General features: G+C 47.6%; 1 protein-coding gene across 2 annotated transcripts in view; it reads left to right on the top strand.

The window, feature by feature from the left end:
- The window catches only part of SCD5 (stearoyl-CoA desaturase 5), a 163115-nt gene that overhangs the window by 119576 nt on the left and 21906 nt on the right, over positions 1-21633 (top strand). The window contains exon 4 of one of the 2 annotated variants that reach the window (XM_070047963.2): positions 8949-9037. The exons of the other annotated variant lie outside the window; for it this stretch is intronic. Within the exon in view, the coding sequence (XP_069904064.2) occupies positions 8949-9037 (89 nt within the window). The remainder of the gene's footprint in view (positions 1-8948; positions 9038-21633) is intronic. 2 annotated transcript variants of the gene reach the window in all.

The raw sequence follows: 21633 nt of genomic DNA on the forward strand, positions 1-21633 counted from the left end.
TCTTCTGTTCTATTAGTCTGTTTCTTTTGCTAACACCACACTGTCTTTTTTTTTTTTTTTTAACTTTTGACAGGCAGAGTGGACAGTGAGAGAGAGAGACAAAAAGAAAGGTCTTCCTTTTTGCCGTTGGTTCACCCTCCAATGGCCGCCGCGGCTGGCGCACCATGCTGATCCGATGGCAGGAGCCAGGTGCTTCTCCTGGTCTCCCATGCGGGTGCAGGACCCAAGCACTTGGGCCATCCTCCACTGCGCTCCCAGGCCATAGCAGAGAGCTGACCTGGAAGAGGGGCAACCAGGACAGAATCCGGCGCCCCGACCGGGACTAGAACCTGGTGTGCCGGCACCGCAAGGTAGAGGATTAGCCTATTGAGCCACGGCACCGGCCACCACACTGTCTTGATTACTGTAGCCTTTTATTATTTTTTTTAAGATTTATTTGAAAGAATTACAGAGAGAGGTAGAGACAGGGAGAGAGGGGGCTTTCATCTGCTGGTTCACTCCCCAGATGGCTGCAACAGCCAGGAGCCAGAACCTTCTTCTGGGTCTCCCATGCGGGTACAGGGACCCAAGGACTTGGGCCATCCTCTACTGCTATCCCAGGCCACAGCTGAGAGCTGGATTGGAAAAGGAGAAGCCAGGTCTCAAACCGGCACCCATATGGGATGCCTGCACTTCAGGCCAGGGCTTTAACCCACTGTGCCACAGAGCCAGCCCCTACTAGAGCCTTTTATTAAGTCTTGAAGTCAAATAGTGTCAGTCCTCAACTTGTTCTTCTCCAACACTATCTTGGCCATTCTGGGTCTTTTTTTTTTTTTTTTTAAGATTTATTTATTTATTTATTTATTTATTTGAAAGAGCTACACAGAGAGAGAAAGAGAGGCAGAGAGAGAGAGAGAGAGAGAGAGATCGATCTTCCATCTAATGGTTCATTCTCCAATTGGTCGCAATGGCTGGAGCTACGCCAATCCAAAGCCAGGAGCCAGGAGCTTCTTCTGGGTCTCCCACATGGGTGCAGGGGCCCAAGGACTTGGCCCATCTTCCACTGCTTTCCCAGGCCGTAGCAGAGAGCTGGGCTGGAAGTGGAGCAGGGGCTAGCACTGTGGCACAATGGGTTAAAGCCCTGGCCTGAAGCGTCAGCATCCCATATGGGCACTGGTTCTAGTCCCAGCTGCTCCTCTTCTGACCCAGCTCTCTTCTGTGGCCTGGGATAGCAGTACAGGATGGCTCATATGCTTGGGTGCCTGCACTCACGTGGGAGACACGGAAGAAGCTCCTGGCTCCCGGCTTCAGATCTGCACAGCTCGGGCCGTTGTGGCCATCTGGGGAGTGAACCAGTGGATGGAAGACCTCTCTCTCTGTCTCTACCTCTCTCTGTAATTCTGTTTTTCAAATAAATAAAATAAATCTTAAAAAAAGAAAAAAGAAATGGAGCAGCAGGGACTTGAACCGGCGCCCATATGGGATGCCAGCACTGCAAGTGGTGGCTTTACCTGCTACGCCACAGCACTGACCCCAATTCTGGGTCTTTTGCTTCTGCATTTAAACTTTAGGATCAGTTTGTCAACATCTGCAAAAAGATACTACTTCAGATCAGTTTGAATACATCTACAAAGCAATTTCCTGGGATTCTGATTAGGATTGCATTGAATCTATAAATCAAGTTGAGAAGAAACAACATCTTGACAATAGTGGGTCATTCTCCCATGAGCATGGAATAACTCTACAACTTATTTAGTTCTTTGATTTCTTTCATAAGAGTTTTGTAATTTTCCTCATATATGTATTGTACATATTTTATTAGCTTTATACCTAAGATTTTCACTTTGGGTGTTTGCTAATATAAATGGTATTGTATTCTTAATTTCACATTTCATTTGTCTATTACAGGTATATAGAAAAGCAATTGACTTTTGTATATTAACCTTGTATCCAAGAGCCTTGTTATAATCACTCATTAGTTATAGGATTTTTTTTTTTGTTAATTCTTTTAGATTTTCCACAAAGACAATCATGTCATCCTGAACAAAGACAGTTTTATTCTTTGCCAATTTCTTTTTCTTACGTTATTGCATGGACTAGAGCTTCAGTATGATGTTGAGTACAAGTGGTAGAGGGTAAATCCTTGCCTCCTTTGTGATCTTGTGGGAAAGTTTCTTGTTACTCATCATTATGAAGTTTATTGTAGATTTTTTTTGTAATCTTTATTCATCCAGTTCAGGAAGTTCTCCTCTCTCCCACATGTACTGAGAGTTTTTAATCATGAATGGATGTTGGATTCTGTCAGATATTTTTTTGACATCTGTTTTTTAAAAAAATTTGTTCAGGGGGCTGGCTCAGTGGCATAGTGGGTAAAGCCGCCGCCTGCAGGGCAGGTATAAATCTAATAAAATATGTACAATACATATGGGCACCGTTTCAAGTCCTGGCTGCTCTACTTCTGATCCAGCTCCCTGCTAATGTTCTGGGAAAGCAGTGGAAGGTGGCCCAAGTGCTTGGAACCCTGCATCCACTTGGGCCATCTTCTACTGCTTTCCCAGGCCATAGCAGAGAGCTGGATGGCAAGAGGAGCAGCCGGGACTAGCATATGAGATGCTGGCACTTCAGGCCAGGGCTTTAACCTGCTGTGCCACCGCGCCGCCCCACCCTGTATCATTATGTCGTGCCTTTATTTATTCCTGATGGCTCTCCTTGTTTTGAAGTCTTCTTTGTCTGAAATCAGCATAATTACTCTCACTTTCTTCTGATTTTTATGTGTATGGTGCATCTTTCTCCATCCATTTTCTTCAATTCATATGTGTCTGTATATTTACTTAATTTCTTTTAGACAACATGTAGCTGGGTCTTTTTTTTTTTTTTTTTTTTTTTTTTTTTTTTTTTTTTTTTGGTCTACTCTGACAATCTCTTGTCTTGTAATGGCTGCATTCAGCCCTTGACATTCGGAGTTTTTTGCTGACAGGCCTAAATGAGTCTCTATCAAGTTTACCCGCCATTTTCTACTGTGGCCCTTGTTATTTTTCCCTTCTTCTGTTTCCACTTTTTTTTTTCCTTTTGTAGTTTTAATTCAGCATTTTATGAGAGTCTATTTTCTCTCCTTCCTGAGCATATCAGTTATACCTCTTTTTTTGGCAACGGCTTTTTAATGGTCGCCCTAGAGTTTGCAGTCTACATTTAAAATGAATCCAGGTTCACTTTCTGATAGCACTGTGCTGCTCCCGAGTAGTGTGAGTACTTTATAATAATGAAATAGTCCTGATTCCTACCTCTTGTCCTTCCTATCATTGTCCTTTGTCTCACTTATATATAAACATGTATACACTCACAAGCATACATAATCAGTTGCTTTTTCTATTATTATTTTGAACAAGCTCTTCTGTGAGATCAATTAAGAATAAGAAAAATAAAGGTTTTTATTTTACCTTCACATGTTCTTTCTCTGATACCATTTTTTTCTTTACATAGACAGTTTCTGGCCTGTCTCACTTCCTTTCTCTCTAAATAATTCCTTTTAGCATTTCTTATGAAGCAAGTCTACTGGCAACAGATTCACTCAATTTGTTTATCTGAAAAAGTCTTTACTTCTCCATTGTTTTTGAAGGATAGTTTTGGTTAGTGGTTCTTCTCGGAGACCTTTAAATATTTCAATCACTCTCTTCTTAAATGGTTTCTGAAGAAAAGTCAGTTATAATTCTTATTTTTGACTCTCTGTAGGTAAGAATTTTTTTTTCTTTTCTTCTTCTCCTTTTTTAAAAGGATTTGTTTTATTTATCTGAAAGGTGGAGAAAGAGAGAATGAATCTTCCATCCACTGAGTCATTCATCAAATGGCTGCATGACTGAGGCTGAGCCAGGCTGAAGCCCTGAGCCTGGAACTCCATCTGGGTCTCCCACATGTGTGGCAGCCTCCCAAGTACTTGGACCATCTTTTTTTTTTTTTTTTTTTTTTTAATTTAGTTTATTTATTTGAAAGACAGAGTTACAGAGAGAGAGGTAGAGACACAGAGAGAGGTCTATCTGATGGTTCACTCCCCAGATGGCTGCAATGGCCAGAACTGTGCTGCTCTGAAGCCAGGAGCTAGGAGCTTCTTCCAGGTCTCCCATGTGGGTGCAGGGGCCCAAGGACTTGGCCCATCTTCCACTGCTTTCCCAGGCCACAGCAGAGAGCTGGATTGGAAGAGAAGCAGCAGGGACCAGAACCGGTGCCCACATGGGATGCCAGCGCTTCAGGCCAGGGCAGGTTAAAACCTGCTGTGCCACAGCGCCAGCCCCATGGACCATCTTCTGCTGTTTCCCCAGGTGCATTAAAGGGGAGCTAGATTGGAGTGAAGGAGCCAGGACTCAAACCAGTATTTATATGGGTTGCTGGTGCACATATGGTGACTTAACCTGCTGTACCACAGCACCAGCGCCCCAGGCTTTTTTCCTTTATCTTTGATTTCCTGTAATTCGAAAGTGATATGCCAGCCTGCCCCGCGGCTCAATAGGCTAATCCTCCGCCTTGCGGCGCCGGAACACCGGGTTCTAGTCCCGGTCGGGGCGCCAGATTCTGTCCTGGTTGCCCCTCTTCCAGGCCAGCTCTCTGCTGTGGCCAGGGAAGTGCAGTGGAGGATGGCCCAAGTGCTTGGGCCCTGCACCCGGTGGGAGAGACCAGGAGAAGCACCTGGCTCCTGCCTTTGGATCAGCACAGTGCGCCGGCTGCAGTGTGCCGGCCGCAGTGCGCTGGCCGCGGCAGTCATTGGAGGGTGAACCAACGGCAAAGGAAGACCTTTCTCTCTGTCTTTCTCTCTCACTGTCCACTCTGCCTGTCAGAAAAATAAATAAATACATAAAAAATAAAATGAAAAAACAAAAAGAAAGTGATATGCCTGGGTGTAGTTTTCCTGGAACTTATTCTGCTTGGTATTGTCTGGGCTTCCTGGATCTGTGACTTGGTGGGTGTCTGACATTCATTTTGGGAAATTCTTGGTAGTTATTGTTACACATATTTCTGTTGTTCCTGTCTCTCTTCTCCTTCTGGTATTCCCATTGCGTGTGTGTTATAATTTTTGAGGTTGCCCCACAGTTCTTGGATGTTGTTTTGCCTTCAGTCATCTCTTTCTTTGCTTTCTACTTTTGGAGGTTTCTATTCCTGTTTCCTCAAGTTCAGAGATTCTTCCTCGGCTGTGTCCAGTCCACTTGCAAGCCCAGCAGGAGCATTCTTCACTCCTGTTCCAGTATTTTTTAGAATCCCTACCATTTGTTTTAGATTCTTTCTTAGAATTTCCATCTGCTTCTATTGCCCACCTGTTCTTACACGCTGTCTACTTTATCTATTTAGAGCCCTTTGCATATTAATCAGAGATGTTTTAAATTCCCTGTGTGCTAACGCCCATATCCCTGCCAAGTCTCATTCTGACACTCGCTCTCTCTCTCTTCCAACCATGTTTTGATCTGTTTTGGTTTTGCCTTTTAGTATGCCTTGTAATTTTCTCTTGCTGTCTGTACTTGAGGTACTGAGTAAGGGAGGAGAGGAGGTGAGGGGCAGAGGGCTGAGAAGCATTCTACTGTCCTGCACTCAGGTCTCCATCGCTTAGTGAACGTATGCCTCTGAACTGTAGACTTCACAAGTGTTTCTCAGCCTTCCTCTCCGCTCTCAGATGGCAGGGAATGGCTAGGATGGGCTGGAGTTGGCAACTTCCCCTGACATGGGACATTTCCCTTCCCCTGGTCAGTCAGGCTCTGATGCAGCCTCAGCCTGTTACGCTCTGGTCAACCAGCGTCTCCTGAGGGTGCCCCTCGTGAAACAGGACAGAATGTTCTGGCATATTTCATAGTGGTTCCGTTTCCCCTCTCCCTGCCAGAAACATGGGGGGATTTCTCTCTGCTGTTGACTGTGGAATATCCCAGAGCTGGTCAGGTGCCTACAGGTAAAACTCTCAGACTTGGCCACAGCCAGCTTCTAGCAATTCATTGATCAAGTTCAGGTTTTCGGGCGGTTTCTGCCCCAGTGCATTGTGATCTCCTCATCTGTCTGTCTGTCCAATTTTGGGATCAACACTTTACCCTGTAACCTCTGTTCTCTTGCTGATCTAAGAGCTGTTGATTTTTCAGTTTGCTCGGTTTTTCACTTGTTGTTTGAATGGCGCAGCGACTTCCAAGCTCCTTATGTGGTACTAGAATCCAGAAACTGATGCTCTCTCACTTTCTGGGCCCCTCTCTTTAACTTTCGTGTAGCCGTATCCGTGTAGACCTTAAGTGCATTTCTCTCTCTATAGCCAGGGCAGTGTAGGCAGACAAGTCCATACCTGACTCATCTTTGTTTCTGTACCGGGCCAGCTTCATCTTCTACTTTGGGGATCCTTTATGGAGTGGGGTGGGTCCTTTGGGGGTTCCCAGCCAACCTGACTCATCCCCCGTAACTAAATCCATTGCTCTTTGATCCCCGTTCTGTGTAGGAGTGTTGGGGAGTCTGGTCTGAATGCATTTGCCAAGGGGCTCTCCCTACCTGTTGCGAAATTAATAGAATGATTCTTGTCAAGATACTGGTGACTTTGAATGGCTGAGCACATGAAAGGAGAGACCTGGATGATGAGACATTCAGACATCCAAACACGTGTTTGGGATTTGGGAGAAGATGGGATGGCAGGGACTTTTAGGGACACCCAGCCTCCCCCACACCCACAAACCTCAATCAGTGTTGGGTCGATGACTGCCTGTTTCCCTTGAGTTCTTGTTATTCTTGCAACAGGGAAACCAAGCCCGGCTCCAAGGTGAGCATCACTTGGCTGCTGCCATAGGGAGGGCCCAGCTCTTCAGTGTCCCTTCTGCCGACTCACAGCGTCGTGGTAGATGCCACAGGCAGGTGGCACTTCCTCAGCTAACTCAGCTTCTTCCTCTTTTCTGTGTGTAGCAGTTATTCATTCGACAACTACGTTCAGAGCACCCACTGTCTAGTAGCCACTGCTCAAGATGCCAGGGACTGAACAATGAGTGAGAGGACAAGATGCTGGAAGACGCCTGCTCGCGCTTTCGGAAGTGCCCCTGTTGGGGCCTGGGAAGTACGAAGAGGAAACTCTTCCGTGTACCTGGCCACTGCCTGACCGCGCCCTCTCTCCATAGACACTGTGCTCCTTGTCCTTCTCTCCCTCCTGCTCGTCAGTCTCTGGCCACTCATCCGTCTGTGGTCCCTCCCTCCTGTAAGCATCCTGCTGCCCCTCCAGTCTGTGCCTTTGCTCCTGTCGTAGAGCGCCGTCCCCTCGTTTGTGGAATGTCTTCCTCACCGGTCACTCTGGGTTCTCCGTGTCACGGTGTTCTTCCTCTCCCTCAGCTGCTGTAGAGGAAACAACCGTCCAGCCTATTGCTCTGCCAGACGCTTCATTTGGGGCGAGGAGATGAGGGGGTTGTGTCCTCCTCGCTTGTCTCCACACTCGGAGGTTTTGCTCTCACTTACTCGTTCCAGATTCCTTGAGAATATACGCATGCCACTGCGTGTGGAAGGTCCCCAGTGTGGGAGGGGCAGTGAGTGACAGTGACAGAGGACAGTGAATGACAGTGACAGAGGACAGTGAATGACAGTGACAGAGGACAGTGCACAGTGACAGAGGGCAGTGAGTGCACAGTGACAGAGGACAGTGACAGTGACAGAGGACAGTGAGTGCACAGTGACAGAGGACAGAGCACAGTGACACAGGGCAGTGCACAGTGACAGAGGACAGTGCACAGTGACAGAGGACAGAGCACAGTGACAGAGGACAGTGAGGGACAGTGACAGAGGGTAGTGCACAGTGACAGAGGGCAGTGCACAGTGACAGAGGGCAGTGAGTGCACAGTGACAGAGGACAGTGCACAGTGACAGAGGACAGTGAGTGACAGTGACAGAGGGCAGTGCACAGTGACAGCGGACAGTGAGTGCACAGTGACACAGGGCAGTGCACAGTGACAGAGGACAGTGAGTGCATAGTGACAGAGGACAGTGCACAGTGACAGAGGACAGTGAGTGACAGTGACAGAGGGCAGTGAGTGCACAGTGACACAATGCACAGTGACACAGTGCACAGTGTGACAGAGGACAGTGAGTGCATAGTGACAGAGGACAGTGCACAGTGACAGAGGACAGTGAGTGCACAGTGACAGAGGACAGGACTAGGTGACAGAAGACAGTGCACAGTGACAGAGGATCGTGAGTGTACAGTGAGAGAGGACAGTGAGTGACAGTGACAGAGGACAGTGAGTGCACAGTGACAGAAGGCAGTGCACAGTGACAGATGGCAGTGCACAGTGACAGAGGACAGTGACAGAGGACAGTGAGGACCTGGTGACAGAGGACAGTCATTGCACAGGTCACAGTGGGGAAGTTGGTGTGCAGGTAACAGCTGGAACCCTGAGACCTCTTCCATCTCAGTGTCCACATCCAGTGCTGCCTCTCACCCTGTCCCTCCAAACTGTTCTCAATGAAACAATTCGCTTCCTTTGAATGATCTTCCCTGCCTCCAGCCGTAGCCGTTGGAAATTAAAATTCTGAATCCTCCATGTCTGATGACTTGGTGAAAATCCACTACACAGGCGTGGGCTGTGCTTCATTAGCCCTTTTTTAAAAAGAAAATTGGAGAAAACATCCTTTAGCTACTTTTGGGAAGCTGTGTAAAGAGACTTTGGTTGCTGTCACCAAAGAGCTGAATTGTACCCTGCAGTTAGGACAGAGATGGTTCAGTCTTGAGGTTGTGGCGTCAACACCAGAATTTCCCTGGTTCAGTGGTTAGAAGTTTGGGCGGGGAAGGGATTAGTGTGGCAGGTTCTTCAACAGCTGGTTTCGACTTTTTAAAAATTTCCAAGTCAAAATGTCGTGTGTGTGCCACAGCACGAGGTACTTTTCTTGCTGGAACTTTGGGAGACTGTGTGTGTGTGTGTGTGTGTGTGTGTGTGTGTGTGTGTGTAATATATCCACCACGCTAGCAGCTGTTTTCTCCCACACAGTCACCATCCATTTCTGTGGGCAAGAAATTCCCCTGGCACGACGAGGAGAGAGTTTCTCGAGTTTCTGGCACCCCGCACTCACTCTCACGGTGAGCACGTCAGTCATCAGTGTCAGTGTGCTCTGGGACTGGGTCGAGCGAGTTATCTGAGCTTCGCTGAGCTTCTGCACGCATCTGTGAGTCACGTCAGTAGCCAGTAACAGCTGCCGTTCCTTAGCTGCCTCCCATGTACTGCACTGTGTTCACACCCGTCACCTCTGAGCCTGTCTGCAATTCTGCCATGCAAATGGTGATACCCGGATTCTGGGCTTGAATTCTAAATGTCCCGACTCCCCATAGTCTTGGTCAGGCGAGTCCAAAGAAGAGCTTGTGTGTCTACTACATTGTTCTCTTTTCTCTCCTCTCCTCTCCTCTCCTCTCCTCTCCTCTCCTCTCCTCTCCTCTCCTCTCCTCTCCTCTCCTCTCCTCTCCTCTCCTCTCCTCTCCTCTCCTCTCCTCTCCTCTCCTCTCTTTTCTTTCCTTCTTTCCTTCTTTCCTTCTTTCCTTCTTTCCTTCTTTCCTTCTTTCCTTCTTTCCTTCTTTCCTTCTTTCCTTCTTTCCTTCTTTCCTTCTTTCCTTCTTTCCTTCTTTCCTTCTTTCCTTCTTTCCTTCTTTCCTTCTTTCCTTCTTTCCTTCTTTCTTTCTTTCTTTCTTTCTTTCTTTCTTTCTTTCTTTCTTTCGGATTTATTTATATATGGGGGGGGGATATCTTCCACCCACTGCTTCACTCCCCAGATGGCCACAACATCCAGAGTAGGGCCAGGCCAAAACCAGGAGCCAGAAGCTTCATCCAGGTCTTTCAAATGGATGCAGGGGTCCAAGCACGTGAGCTATCTACTGCTGCTTTCACAGGCGCATTAGCAGGGAGCTTGGATTGGAAATGGAGCTGCAGGGACTCAAACCGGCACCCACATGGGATGCTCGCATCCCAGGGGGTGGCTTAACTCATATCTGTATCACAATGCTGGCCCCAAAGTATTCTTTTTCTAGTGAAATACTGCTTTACTACCAAAGCTGAGAAGAAATCTTAGTTTTCAGGTGAAACATAAGTATTCATATGGTAGTAAAAGGTTAAATTTTACAGAAGGCATTTTGGTGCAAGTAGATACCGTTCTCGCTGATATTTCCATACAGAGACTTCACTGCCACTCGTAGTGCCAGCATCCCTTACGCAGGTGCCAGTTCAAGTCCCAGTTTCCGTTAGTCTAAGTCAGCTTCCTGCTAATGCATCTGGGAAAGCAAAGAGTAATGGCTCAAGTGCTTGGGCCCCTGCCACCCAGTGGGAGACCCAGATGGAACTCCTGGCTCCTGAATTCAGGCTGTTCCAGCTCTGGCTGTGGGGACCATTTGTAGAGTGAACCAGAGGGTCGAAGATCTCTCTCTCTCTCTCTGTCTTTTCCTCTCTCCCTGCTTCTCTGCCTTTCAAATAAATCTAGCCTGCATGTTTTTGTGGAACAGTCATAGTATTTGACTCTAGCTCAAGGCCCAGCCAGTAGAATGTCAACAGCACTTAAAGGAGATTTCTATTTAATCCTTGTTTATTCTCTAAAAAGTTAGATTTATTGTCATTGGCTTGTGCATCAGAGGCAAAGGTTCTTCTGCCTTTTTGTTGTCTCCTTTTAAAACAAAAAACTTATTTAATTATTTAAGAGGCAGAGAGAGACATTTATTCACTTCCCAAATGCCCATGATGGCTGAGACTGGGCTGGGGCTGGAGCTGGGAACTCAATCCAGGTCTCCCATGTGGGTGGCAGGAGCCCAGCACCTTGAGCCATCACTGCTGCGTCCCCGGGTTTGCATTAGCAAGAAGCTGGCCCAGGAATGGACGCAGGCACTCCCATGGGAGGTGCAGGTGTCCCAGCCAGTGTCTTTGTTGCTGTACCGAATACCTGCCTCTGATAATCTTTAGTTTTTATTATTTTTTAAAGATTTATTTTATTTATTTGAAAGAGTTACAGAGAGAGGTAGAGACAGAGGTCTTCCATCTGCTGGTTCACTCCCCAAATGACCGCAATGGTTGGAGCTGAGCCAGTCCGAAGCCAGGAGCCAGGAGCTTCTTCCGGGTCTCCCACGTGGGTGCAGGGGCCCCAGGCCTTGGCCCATCTTCCACTGCTTTCCCAGGCCACAGCAGAGAGCTGGATCAGAAGAGGAGCAGCCGGGACTAGAACCGGTGCCCATATGGGATGCTGGCGCTTCAGGCCAGGGCTTTAACCCACTGCACCACAGTGCTGTCCTCTGATAATCTTTATTTTACTCTCACTTTTTGCCAGACAATAAATTTTATGTTGGCAAGTTTTTTCTTTTAGTGTTTCAGAGGTGTCAGTGTTCTGTCCTGTGTTTTGCATAGTTTCTGGAAGTCTGCTGTGATTCTTAGCATCCCTTAGAGTGTACTGTTTCTTTTTTTCACTGCTGTCAAGATTTTTTTATCAGCAGTTTTCAGCAGTTTGATTGTCATCTGTCTGTTTTTCAGTGGAGAGGGACTACCCTCCTTGGGAATTCTTTGGGTTCCTTGGTTCTACAATTTGTTGTCTTTCATTAATTTTGGAAAATTCTTGACTCTTTATTTTTTTCTTTTCTTTTTCTTTCTCCTGAGACTCAGTTACACATGTTATATCATTTAATACGGTCTGACAGCTCTTGGAGATGCGATGCTGTTTAATTCACTAAGCTTGGATCATTTCTATTGGCATGTCTTCAGGTCCACTAATTCTTTTCTCAACTATGTCTGGTCTAACAATGAGCCCATCAAAAGAATTCTTCATCTCTGATACTGTTTGTTTTTGAGAGGCAGTGAGGGAGAGGAGGAGGGAGAGTGATAAAGATAAATAGAAAAAGAGAGCTCATATCCGCTGTTTCACTCCCCAAATGACCACAGCAACCAGGGCTGGCCTGGGCCAAAGCCGGGAGCCAGGAATTCAATCCTGGTCTCCCACAGGGTGGCAGGAACCAAACTGATTGAGCCATCACCATTGCCTCCCAGCGTTTCCCTTAGCAGGAGCTAGAATTAGGAGCTGGAACCGGGTGTCAGACCCAGGTACCCTGGGGTGTGACATGAGCATTTAACTGGCGACTTAACCATTAGATGAAAGGCCTAACCCTGGCAGTGTTTTCTTAGTTATAGGATCTGCACTTGACACTTTGGTAAACTCTGTTATCTGCTCATGAATGTTATTTGAGATCCCTTTAAGAAATGAATTATAGTGTTTTTTAATAGCCATTCAGTACATCAGTGATACTTACAGTCAAGGATAGCTGTACTCTCTGGGCCATGTGTGACTCCAGTTCTGTTGATTGCCTGATTTTTGGCCCCACTACCTTTGCATTTTCATGTGGCTCAATAATTTTGTACTAAATGCTAGGCATTGTGTCTGGACGAACAGAGAAACAACGATGGGTATCACTGATGGTTGAGAATGTGGACCCCACTTCAGTCGGCCATTAGCGTGTGTGTTCCTGGTGGGGAGTGGGTGTTGAGTCAGTTAATCCAGAGCTGAGCTAGGTTTAGAGTTTGTTGTTGCTACAGTTGCCTTTAATGCACCACATCCCTCAGGGTGTGGCTGCTATCACCGTAGGAGCAGCGTCTGGGCCTCCAGGAGGGTTTTCCAAGTGCTTGTACTCTACCTGCAGCTGTGCCTGCACGCTGGTAAGAAGTGAATCTCTATGCTCTGTACTATTGCTCCAAGGGTGGCCTTTTATTGCTTGTTTTTCTGTGTGTGACCTGTTAGTCTGTGGGACGTTCTTTGTTGTCCTGCTCCTACCATAGTCTTAGGTAAGCCTCACGTGCCTGACCCTTGGAGCCAAGGCTTTTTCAGTTCCTGTCTCTCCTGCAGCAGCAGCCGCCCTCTGCTGTAGAGCAGAGCAGGAGCTTGGCCCAGGAAGATTTCCTCTCTACCCGCTGGGTGTCTTTTGCTTCTACTCCTCCCTCAGCAGCCACAGCTCCTTGCCCTTGTCTGGGAGTGAGAGGGTTTCCCACCCAATCTCCCTGACACAAACAGATTTGCCTCTGTTCCTCTCCCAGAAACAGCAGGCTTTTGCCTAGTCCAGGGGCCAGAAAGGGCCGTTCTACCTTTCCCCAGTAGGTAAAGACCTTGGCTTTGTAAGAGAGGGTTCTGGGCGGAGGGGGAGGCAAGACTTTGTGCTTGTCTTCCCAGCAGCAGCTGACCACTTGCTGCATGTCTGTGTAGCTCAAAGGGTCCTGGTCCCCATCCTTGCTTGTCAGCACCCCGCGGGGGCCCATGGGAAAGAGCTAGAGAGTGAGTATAACCTCCCTCGCGTCTAAGGCTTGGAGCTATTCTATGTTGACTCACCAGTCTGCACTTTAAGAATTTGTTCACATTTTGGCTGATTTCTTCTTATCAGCATATATGGCAGCGATACACGTAGATGGCCCATGCTTTGCCAAAAGTGAAGTAGATCATGTGTTCTCTCCTTGAATAGGCCTCCAGCCCTTAGGAACTCAGTTTACTTAGTTGACTTGTTACTTAGCTCTTGATGGGCTCAAGAGAAGCTAACATTTTGTATATCATCTAGATCATTCCGGTGGGCACAACATTGTCCTGTGACTTTCTTTATCTAAGCAGACACAGGACATTGCATATTGTTTTACAATTTGCATTTTTCACCTAATAGAGTATTGTAAAATCTTTTCAGTTTAATGGCTGCTTAATATTTCATTGTAAGAGGGGTTGGCTCCGTTGCGCACTAGGTTAATCCTCCACCCGTGGCGCCGTCATCCCATATGGGCATTGGTTCATGTCTCGGCTGCTCCACTTCCATTCCAGCTCTCTGCTATGGCCTGGGAAAGCAGTAGAAGATGGCCCAAGTCCTTAGGCCCCTGCACTTGCGTGGGAAACCCGGAAGAAGCTCCTGGCCCCTGGCCTCGGATCGGCGCAGCTCTGGCCGTTGCGGCCATTTGGGGAGTGAACCAACGGAAGGAAGACTTTTCTGTCTGTCTCCCTCTCTCTCTTGCTGTCTGTAACTCTACCTCTCAAATAAATAAATAAAATTTTTTTAAAAATATTTCATTTTCGGGCCGGCACTGTGGCGTAGCAGGTTAATGCCCTGGCCTGAAGCTCCCAGCTGCTCTACTTCTGATGCAGCTCTCTGCTATGGCCTGGGAAAGCAGTAGAAGATGGCTCAAATCCTTGGGCCCCTGCACCCTCGTGGCAGACCCGGAAGAGGCTCCTGGCTCCTGGTTTCGAATCAGCACAGCTCTGGCCATTGCAGCCATCTGGGGAGTGAACTATCGGATGGAAGACCTCTCTCTCTCTCTCTCTCTGCCTCTACTCTCTCTGTATAACTCTGACTTTCAAATAAATAAATAAATCTTTAAAAAAATTTTTATTGTGAGGATGTTAGAATCGGAAAAAAAAAAGTATTAATTTGAGAGAAACAGACAAAGAGAGCTCCCCTCTGCTGGTTAACTTACTCAATATCCATGATGGCCAAGTCTAAGCGAAGGCCAAAGCCAAGAGCCAGAAGTTCAATGCAGGTCTCCCATGTAGGTGTCAGGAACCCTATTACTTAATCCACCATTGCTGCCTCCTAGGGTTTGCATTAGCAGGAAGGTAGAGTCAGGAGCTAGAAAATCATCAAACTGAGGCTCTCTGATATTGGACACAGGCATCTTAACCAGCGTCTTAAACGCTAGGCCAAATGCCTGCCTTCATAATTGTTTTGAGGGACACTTGCCATGGTTTGGACATCATCTGGGATGCTGAATACCTTCCAAAGGCCCATGTGTTAAAGGTTTGGTCCCCAGAGTCTTACATTAATGGTATCAAGAAAGTGGAAAATTTGTCTGATTATGGTATCTGAAGGCAGGGCGGGGAGGGGAGCAGCTTTGGGAAGTGATTAGATCAGCTTAGGTTGTAGGGCCCTCCTATCAAATCTCAGTGGAGAGATGCAGAGAGATATATAAGGAGAGATCTAGACTCCTGCACTCCATCTTGCCACGCGATGCGCTCTGCCTCCTTGGGACTCGGCCTGGAAGAACATTATCGCCAGAGGCTAAGTCAGTGGAACCTGTCTGATGGTGAACTGTCAGCTTCCAGATCGTGAGCCAAAGTAAGCCTCTCCTCTTTATAACATTAGCTTCTCTCAAGTGTTTGTAGTAACAAGAAGCTAGCTAATACAATGCTTAAGGATTTTTCTTTTTCTTTTTTAAAAATTTATTTATTTTGTTTGAAAGGCAGCGTTACAGAGAGAGAAAGAGAAAGAGATCTGTCCACTGGTTCACTCCCCAAATGGCCACAACGCCCAGAGCTGGGCCAGACTGAAACCAGGAGCCTCTTCCGTGTCTCCCACGTGGGTGCAGGGCCCTAAAGACTTGGGTCATTTTCTACTGCCTTCCCAGACCATAAGCAGAGAGCTGGATCGGAAGTGGAGCAGTCGGGACACGAACCAGTGCCCATATGGGATGCTGGGCGCCGCAGGCAGAGGCTTAACCTATTACGCCATAGCACGGGCCCCAGTACCCATTTCTTGTTCTTACTCTCTCCAGTGCTCTGACCTAGGATATATTACATATAAGTAATAATAGTTTAGTGTTGGTTTGCTCCATGAAAAACTTTTTTTTTCTAAAGGATCCAGCTAACACCTAGCTAGAAAAATGGCAGCATAAGAAGTGTTGTTTAAACAAGAAGCATTTGATGCCACAAATTCATATATTTAAAAGAAGAAATGCACTGGTTCACTAAAAACAAATCCACCACTTATTGTCCACCTTGTTCTTTCCATGAAATGATTTGCAAGGTTAATGCCCTCGTGACATCTATTTGGTGAAAATAGTGAGTGAGGCTGGCTCCCTTTTTAAAATGGAAAGAGTGTCAGACATATTTGTGAAATTCACATCCATTTTCTCTGCTACTAATGCAAGCTGCTGACAGCAATGTATCATGGGAACCCCCTGTCCCTTGACAGTAGAAGTGGAAATACTGTCTTAAGTAAGCCATATGTTGATAGCTGTTGCCTTACCCAGACTGGATATCTAGCCGTGTGCAGCCCGTCACGTCAGGGCTACCAGGAACTTTCCCTTTGATGTGATTCCAGCTCCTCCATCCCCCTCTCACCGTGGTATATCCTATTGAATGCTTCAAAGGTTGATTAGGTTGAGAAACAGGAGGTTTTGTTTTTGGCCGCTTCTGCAAACGCACTGGAGAAATTAGACCCTTGCTGCCCAAGCCTGTTAGAACTCTCAACTGTTTTCTTCCCTCTCTGCCGAAAGACAAGGCAGGGCCCTGGGCCAGGAGGCTGCACCGAGAGACGCCTTATGAATGACTGCAGAGAGGCCCCTTGCCTGGGGCGCCCTTGCCTGTTTAGCTTTGAGGCCCTCACCTGAACTGTCCAGAAAGTGCTGTTGGCTGCCGCATGCTCCCTCCCTGTCCCTGGAGTTCTTCTGAAGGTCAGAAGAGAGAGACCCGACAGTGAGATTTGGCAGTAACTGACACGGATTCAAAAACCATGCCATTTATTTTTATTTTTTATTTTTGAAAAGTGTATTTGAGAGGCAGAGACAGACAGACACAGACAGAGCTGTCATGTACTGGTCCACTCCCCAAATACCTGCAGCAGCTGGGCTGAACCCAGGAGCCGGGAGCTCAATCGAGGTCTCCCACCTGGGTAGCAGGAGCCCAATCACTTGAGCCATCACTGGCTGCAGATGCAGGAAGCTGGAGTCGGGGGCCAGTCAGGAAGAGCCCGTGTGCTCCAGTGTGGGTTACAGGCGTCCTAAGTGCCAGGCTAAGTGCAGGCTCTCCAAGCTATTTTTTTATCTTGAGAAGCATAAACAGAATTATAATCTATGTTAGCACCGGGCTATTTATTCATTCATGCAGCTGCAGAGTAGGAACGTATGATAAAATCCTGGATTTTTGTTTGTTTTGTGTTTTTTTTGTTTGTTTGTTTATATAAAGGGAACACATTTCACATAGTTCATATACACAGTTTTAAAAGCATGGTGATCCTTCCAGGCCTACCCTCTCTCCCTCCCTCACGCCCACCCTCCTTCCTCCTTCCTTTCTTGTTTTTCTTCTAGTTTTTACAATGACACACTTTCAGTTTACTTTATAATCACAAGCTTAACCCCCCACTAAATAAAGGTTTCAACAAATAGTGAGAGAAGAACCGCTGTTCTCAAGAGTGTAGACGACGTCTGTAATAAGCAAGATCCTTGTCTTGTCATTCTCTCTCTCCCTCTCCTCTCTACTCTCTCTCTCCCCCTCCCCCCCTCTGATTCTGTCTCCACATCTATAACATGCTTACTGGCTATATTTATACAAAATTATTAGCTGAATAAATTCATTAAAACCAGCGAAAATACAAGGGAGATCTGCACTGAATAGATGTGCTGTCCATCACCATACAGCGTGCTATAGAAGCTGTTTTATTTCTGAAGACTTAGATGCTAAAGGGCTGTTTGCAGCTTTCATTTGCACATTACAGAGGCTATGGGACCAATGGAAGATAAACAAAAGAATGCATAAACTAAGCAGAAGTGTCCGTAAGGCTAGGGTTTGAGGACCTCTTGAGTTCTGGATGCAGGATAATTACCTGGTGGGCCCAGATGCCTGCGGGCAGAGGATGAGTGGCTAAAGCTCACACCGGGGCAGCAGCTGGAGGTGTGTGTAAGCCCCCCTCTTCCTTAACGGCTTCCCCGACTCAGCATTTTTCTTTTTTACAGGTAGAGTTATAGACAGTGAAAAACAGAGAGAAAGGTCTTCCTTCCGTTGGTCCACCCCCCAAATGGCCGGTATGGCCGGCGCACTATGCTGATCCGAAGCCAGGAGCCAGGTGCTTCTCCTGGTCTCCCATGTGGGTGCAGGGCCCAAGCACTTGGGCCATCTTTCACTGCCTTCCCGGGCCACAGCAGAGAGCTGGACTGGAAGAGGGGCAACCGGGACTAGAACCCAGCACCCATATGGGATGCTGGCACCGCAGGCGGAGGATTAACCAAGTGAGCCATGGTGCCGGCCCAGCATTTTTCCTTTTATTTCCACATCATCCGTTGCTGTTATTTAGCTGTGACTTCAGAGTTTCCTCTTTGGTTTGGCCAGTCCTTGTTCCTCCCTCTTGAAGCACTGTTCACTCTGTGTCCTGAGTGTTAGGTATAGAATAGCTCAGGGTTCTGGCCTTTTGTACCCCGAGAAAGGAGACGGAGAAAGGAGAAGGAAGCTAACCTCAACAGAAACAGGTTGCTTTATTGGAAGCAAAAAGGTTGGCGACAGTCTGTTCTTGCGGAGAGACTGTGCGCTGGGCGTGTTTAGAACTCGAGTTTTTACCCGGTTAAGGAGGGAATTTGCCACAACCCAGCTGGCGGAAGAGTAGGGGCTCAGGGGACTTTGATCTGTTTCATAGCTGCCCTGTGCAGCTTACCTGCTTTGCCATTTACACTGCAAGGAGTTGAAAAGGATCTGGTTAGGCGCCAAGGATCTCCAGGAAAGGGAGGAAATGGGACCGGGGTGGGGGGTGAGGCCTGTCCTTTACTGAGGAGCCCTCCCTGCTGTGCCATGAGCACCTGTGTCGCTGGCTGTTGTCCTGTGACTGTCACTTGTGCAAAACTGTTTCTCTTTTGCTTTCCATCCTGATCGCGGGCTCCGCTTTAGCAGCCGCCGCAGACACTCCTTTTGTGCTTTGCACACTGATGGTGCCCCTGATGTTCCCAAAATATCCGGGGGCGGAGCACAGGCCCAGTGAAAGTAGCCGTGTGGGGGTGGTGACTGTGTGGCTGCTGATTCCATCTGCTGGGTGTGGGCCGCCTGGTGCCTTTTTCTCTCACTTCCTTGATCCCAGGGCACTTCCCTAAATGAAACACGTGCGGATAGTGCGCTTCTGGACTGAGGGAAGTGGAAGATGCAAAACGGTATCTTGTCATTTGGTTGGGAGCAAAGGCACACACTTGAGCAATAACCAGAAACCTCCAAGTCTGCGTATGGAAGTGGCGTGGTAGCGGGCGAATTTTTTAGGAGCTTAGGGAACGCCCAATAAAGGGGGAACTGAAGAAGCCTGTGCAGAAAGGATGGCCCGTTACACCTGGGGACAGTTTTTTGCACCTTGGGATGATCTCTCACACCTGGGGCTGACCCGTCGCACCTGGCAGGGTGAAGGCCTTCTCCTGACTCTTCATTCTTCAGGAAATTTAAGACTTCTTTCCTACTAAAGACAACGTCTGAAGTGTTCTCCGTGTAGGGCTTACCTATTTCATGTCTGATGTAGTTCTAAGTATTCTATAGTTTGTGGTGTTAATGTCAACAAGCGTCGCGGAATTCTGATGGCAGGGACGCGATGAGCAGGCGCCGAGACGCCTGACCTTCCCTCCCGTGATGTCCCCGGGCTAACAGCAGGAACTGTCAAGGTGTCCAGCCAGATGGTGCACTGCCCCCTGGCGCCCCCAGCCTGGAGAGGATGGCATCCGGGTCGTTGCTCAAGGTCAAGCTTGCAGGAGGCAGAGGACTCCCAGCGGAGAACGCCTGGCCTAGATATTTGATGTAATCCCGCCTTGGGAGATGGTTCACCTTCCTCCCACCTTCTTTTCACAAGGAAATGCCTTGAAAGATTCAGAAAATGAACAATTAAAAAAAAAGGCAGCAAAGGCTCACTCTCCTCCTGGAGAAAGGTGTTCTGGGGTCAGATTCTTAGTCTGAAAAACTGAAATTGCAAGACATTCAAAGAGAAGCCAAAGAAATCACTGGCAGTCAGCCAGCCAGCCAGCCAAGGGAAGTGTTAGAAATCAGCTCTGGACTCGCGTCCCGCCCACGTCACTGACTTCACCTCACACTGTCTATTTCGCTATGAAACAATCACAGATCTGTCATGCAGATAAAAAGAATCTGAACCTTAGATGATGTGATTTGTCCAGACACGCTCAGGGCCCCCGCCGACACGGGCTGCTCCTGTAAACCTACTCCTGCCTGGCTTCATTTTAAGGAAGATGCATGCAATGACTCAGCTGTCAGCACTCAGCAAAGAGTTAGAGGGGAAATACACACACACACACACACACACACACACACAATACAGATGTCTTCATTGGAAAGAATTTGAAAACCTGTTTAGCTACGTATACAAGATTACTTCAAAAAAATCTCATGGAAACGGAATAAAAAGATTTTTTGGTGCAAAAAAAGTTGCAATTTTTTTTGTAATATGAAGCTTCCATGAACTTTTTGAAGACCGCATGTGTGTGTGTGTGTGTGTGTGTGTGTGTGTGGCTTTCCTGCTCAACCAAGAACTCAGATTTCTGTGGCGATGGAAGCTTTCCCTTACAGCCAGAGTCAGTGTGTGCTCTGATGGCTCGAGAGAGCGACACAGCAGATGGCGACACTCGGGGCAAGAACAGGATGTGAGGAGTCCCAGGCCCCTGGTGATGCTGAGGGGATTTCTGGTCAGGAAGGGCAAGTGTTCCCAGAGAAAACGAGGAATCGAAATGGGGAAAGACCTTCGAGTGGAGGCAGGCACGGAAGAGTTTCTCGAAACTCTGGTCAATGTGCAAATGTAGTCTTCTCTTTGTGTCCTTGCTCGTCCGTGTCGGCACTGGCTCCCAGGGAAACAGAAGGTGGCGGGGAGCTAGGACTTGAACCGTTCGCATTTTGCATGGACATCTTGAGTCCAAGTTGCAGCAGAAGGAGAGAGGGTTCACCTGAGGTCCCCGGGGTCTCCACGTCCCCACTGCCTCTCTCGCCGTGGGTAGCTGTGGGCTGGCACTGCCTTGCATGTAAATGGGCAAACCATGTTGTTTTAAACAGTGCCTCTTTGGTGCTCAGTCTTTTTGTCCTTGAGAATACAAATCCCAAATTCCTTGTAAGTCTAGCCTAATCTTAGAACAACAGTAATAGCGTGCGGTTGTTTTTCTTTTGTTTTTAAGGGAAAGGGTTCATTGGTGGGGAAACCTGACAGACCGGAGGGAAGGGGTGAAGAAGGAAAAGAGGGAGGAGAGCGTAAGAGAGCGAGCGAGAAATGGAGAGACAGGGAGGTTGCTTTTTATTATTATTATTTGTACAGCATGCTTTGTTGATTTCAGTGTTCTCTGCATGTATGAAAATCATCTCTCTCCCATCTTACATGTGGTGGCATCGCGGGCTCTGAGAAACTGACTCAGGAGCATCTGGTAACTGAGGGAGCTGGATTTGAAGCCAGCTCTGTCTCAGCCTGTCCATGCTCTCCTACCGAGAGAGGTGGCAATGATCTTCACAAGGAATGCCATCTTCTTCCTCCACTTCCCCCTGCTGTCCCCCTCCTTTGCTTGTGTTTTATCTCTTATTACAGTTCTGAGCTATTTAGAATAAGAAACACACGTGTGGACCAGGGTTGTCTCCTGCTTAAAACCTTTGAGTAACTTCCCCTTGGGAAAATTACAAGAGTGAGCTCAATGGCATGGCCATAGTCACCTTGCCCTCAGCAGCTCCCACTTCAGTCACGCCATCCCCTGGCACACTAGGCTGTGCCCGACACCGCACCTGTGCTCACGCTCCTCCAAGTGTGCTTCTGGGACCAGCCACACCTGCAAGGCCTGTGGAGCCTGCTGGAAATACGGGACTGAGAGCCCCCCGACAGCAAGTGAGCTGGAAGCAGTGACTTCTCTCTCTCTCTCTCTCTCTCTCTCTCTCTCTCTCTCTCTCTCTCTCTTTTTAAAGGATTCATTTTATTTATTT

This window comes from Oryctolagus cuniculus, chromosome 8 (genome assembly GCF_051225735.1).
Source record: "Oryctolagus cuniculus isolate XC-2025 breed Fujian yellow rabbit chromosome 8, ASM5122573v1, whole genome shotgun sequence".
Classification (NCBI taxonomy): Eukaryota; Metazoa; Chordata; class Mammalia; order Lagomorpha; family Leporidae; genus Oryctolagus; species Oryctolagus cuniculus.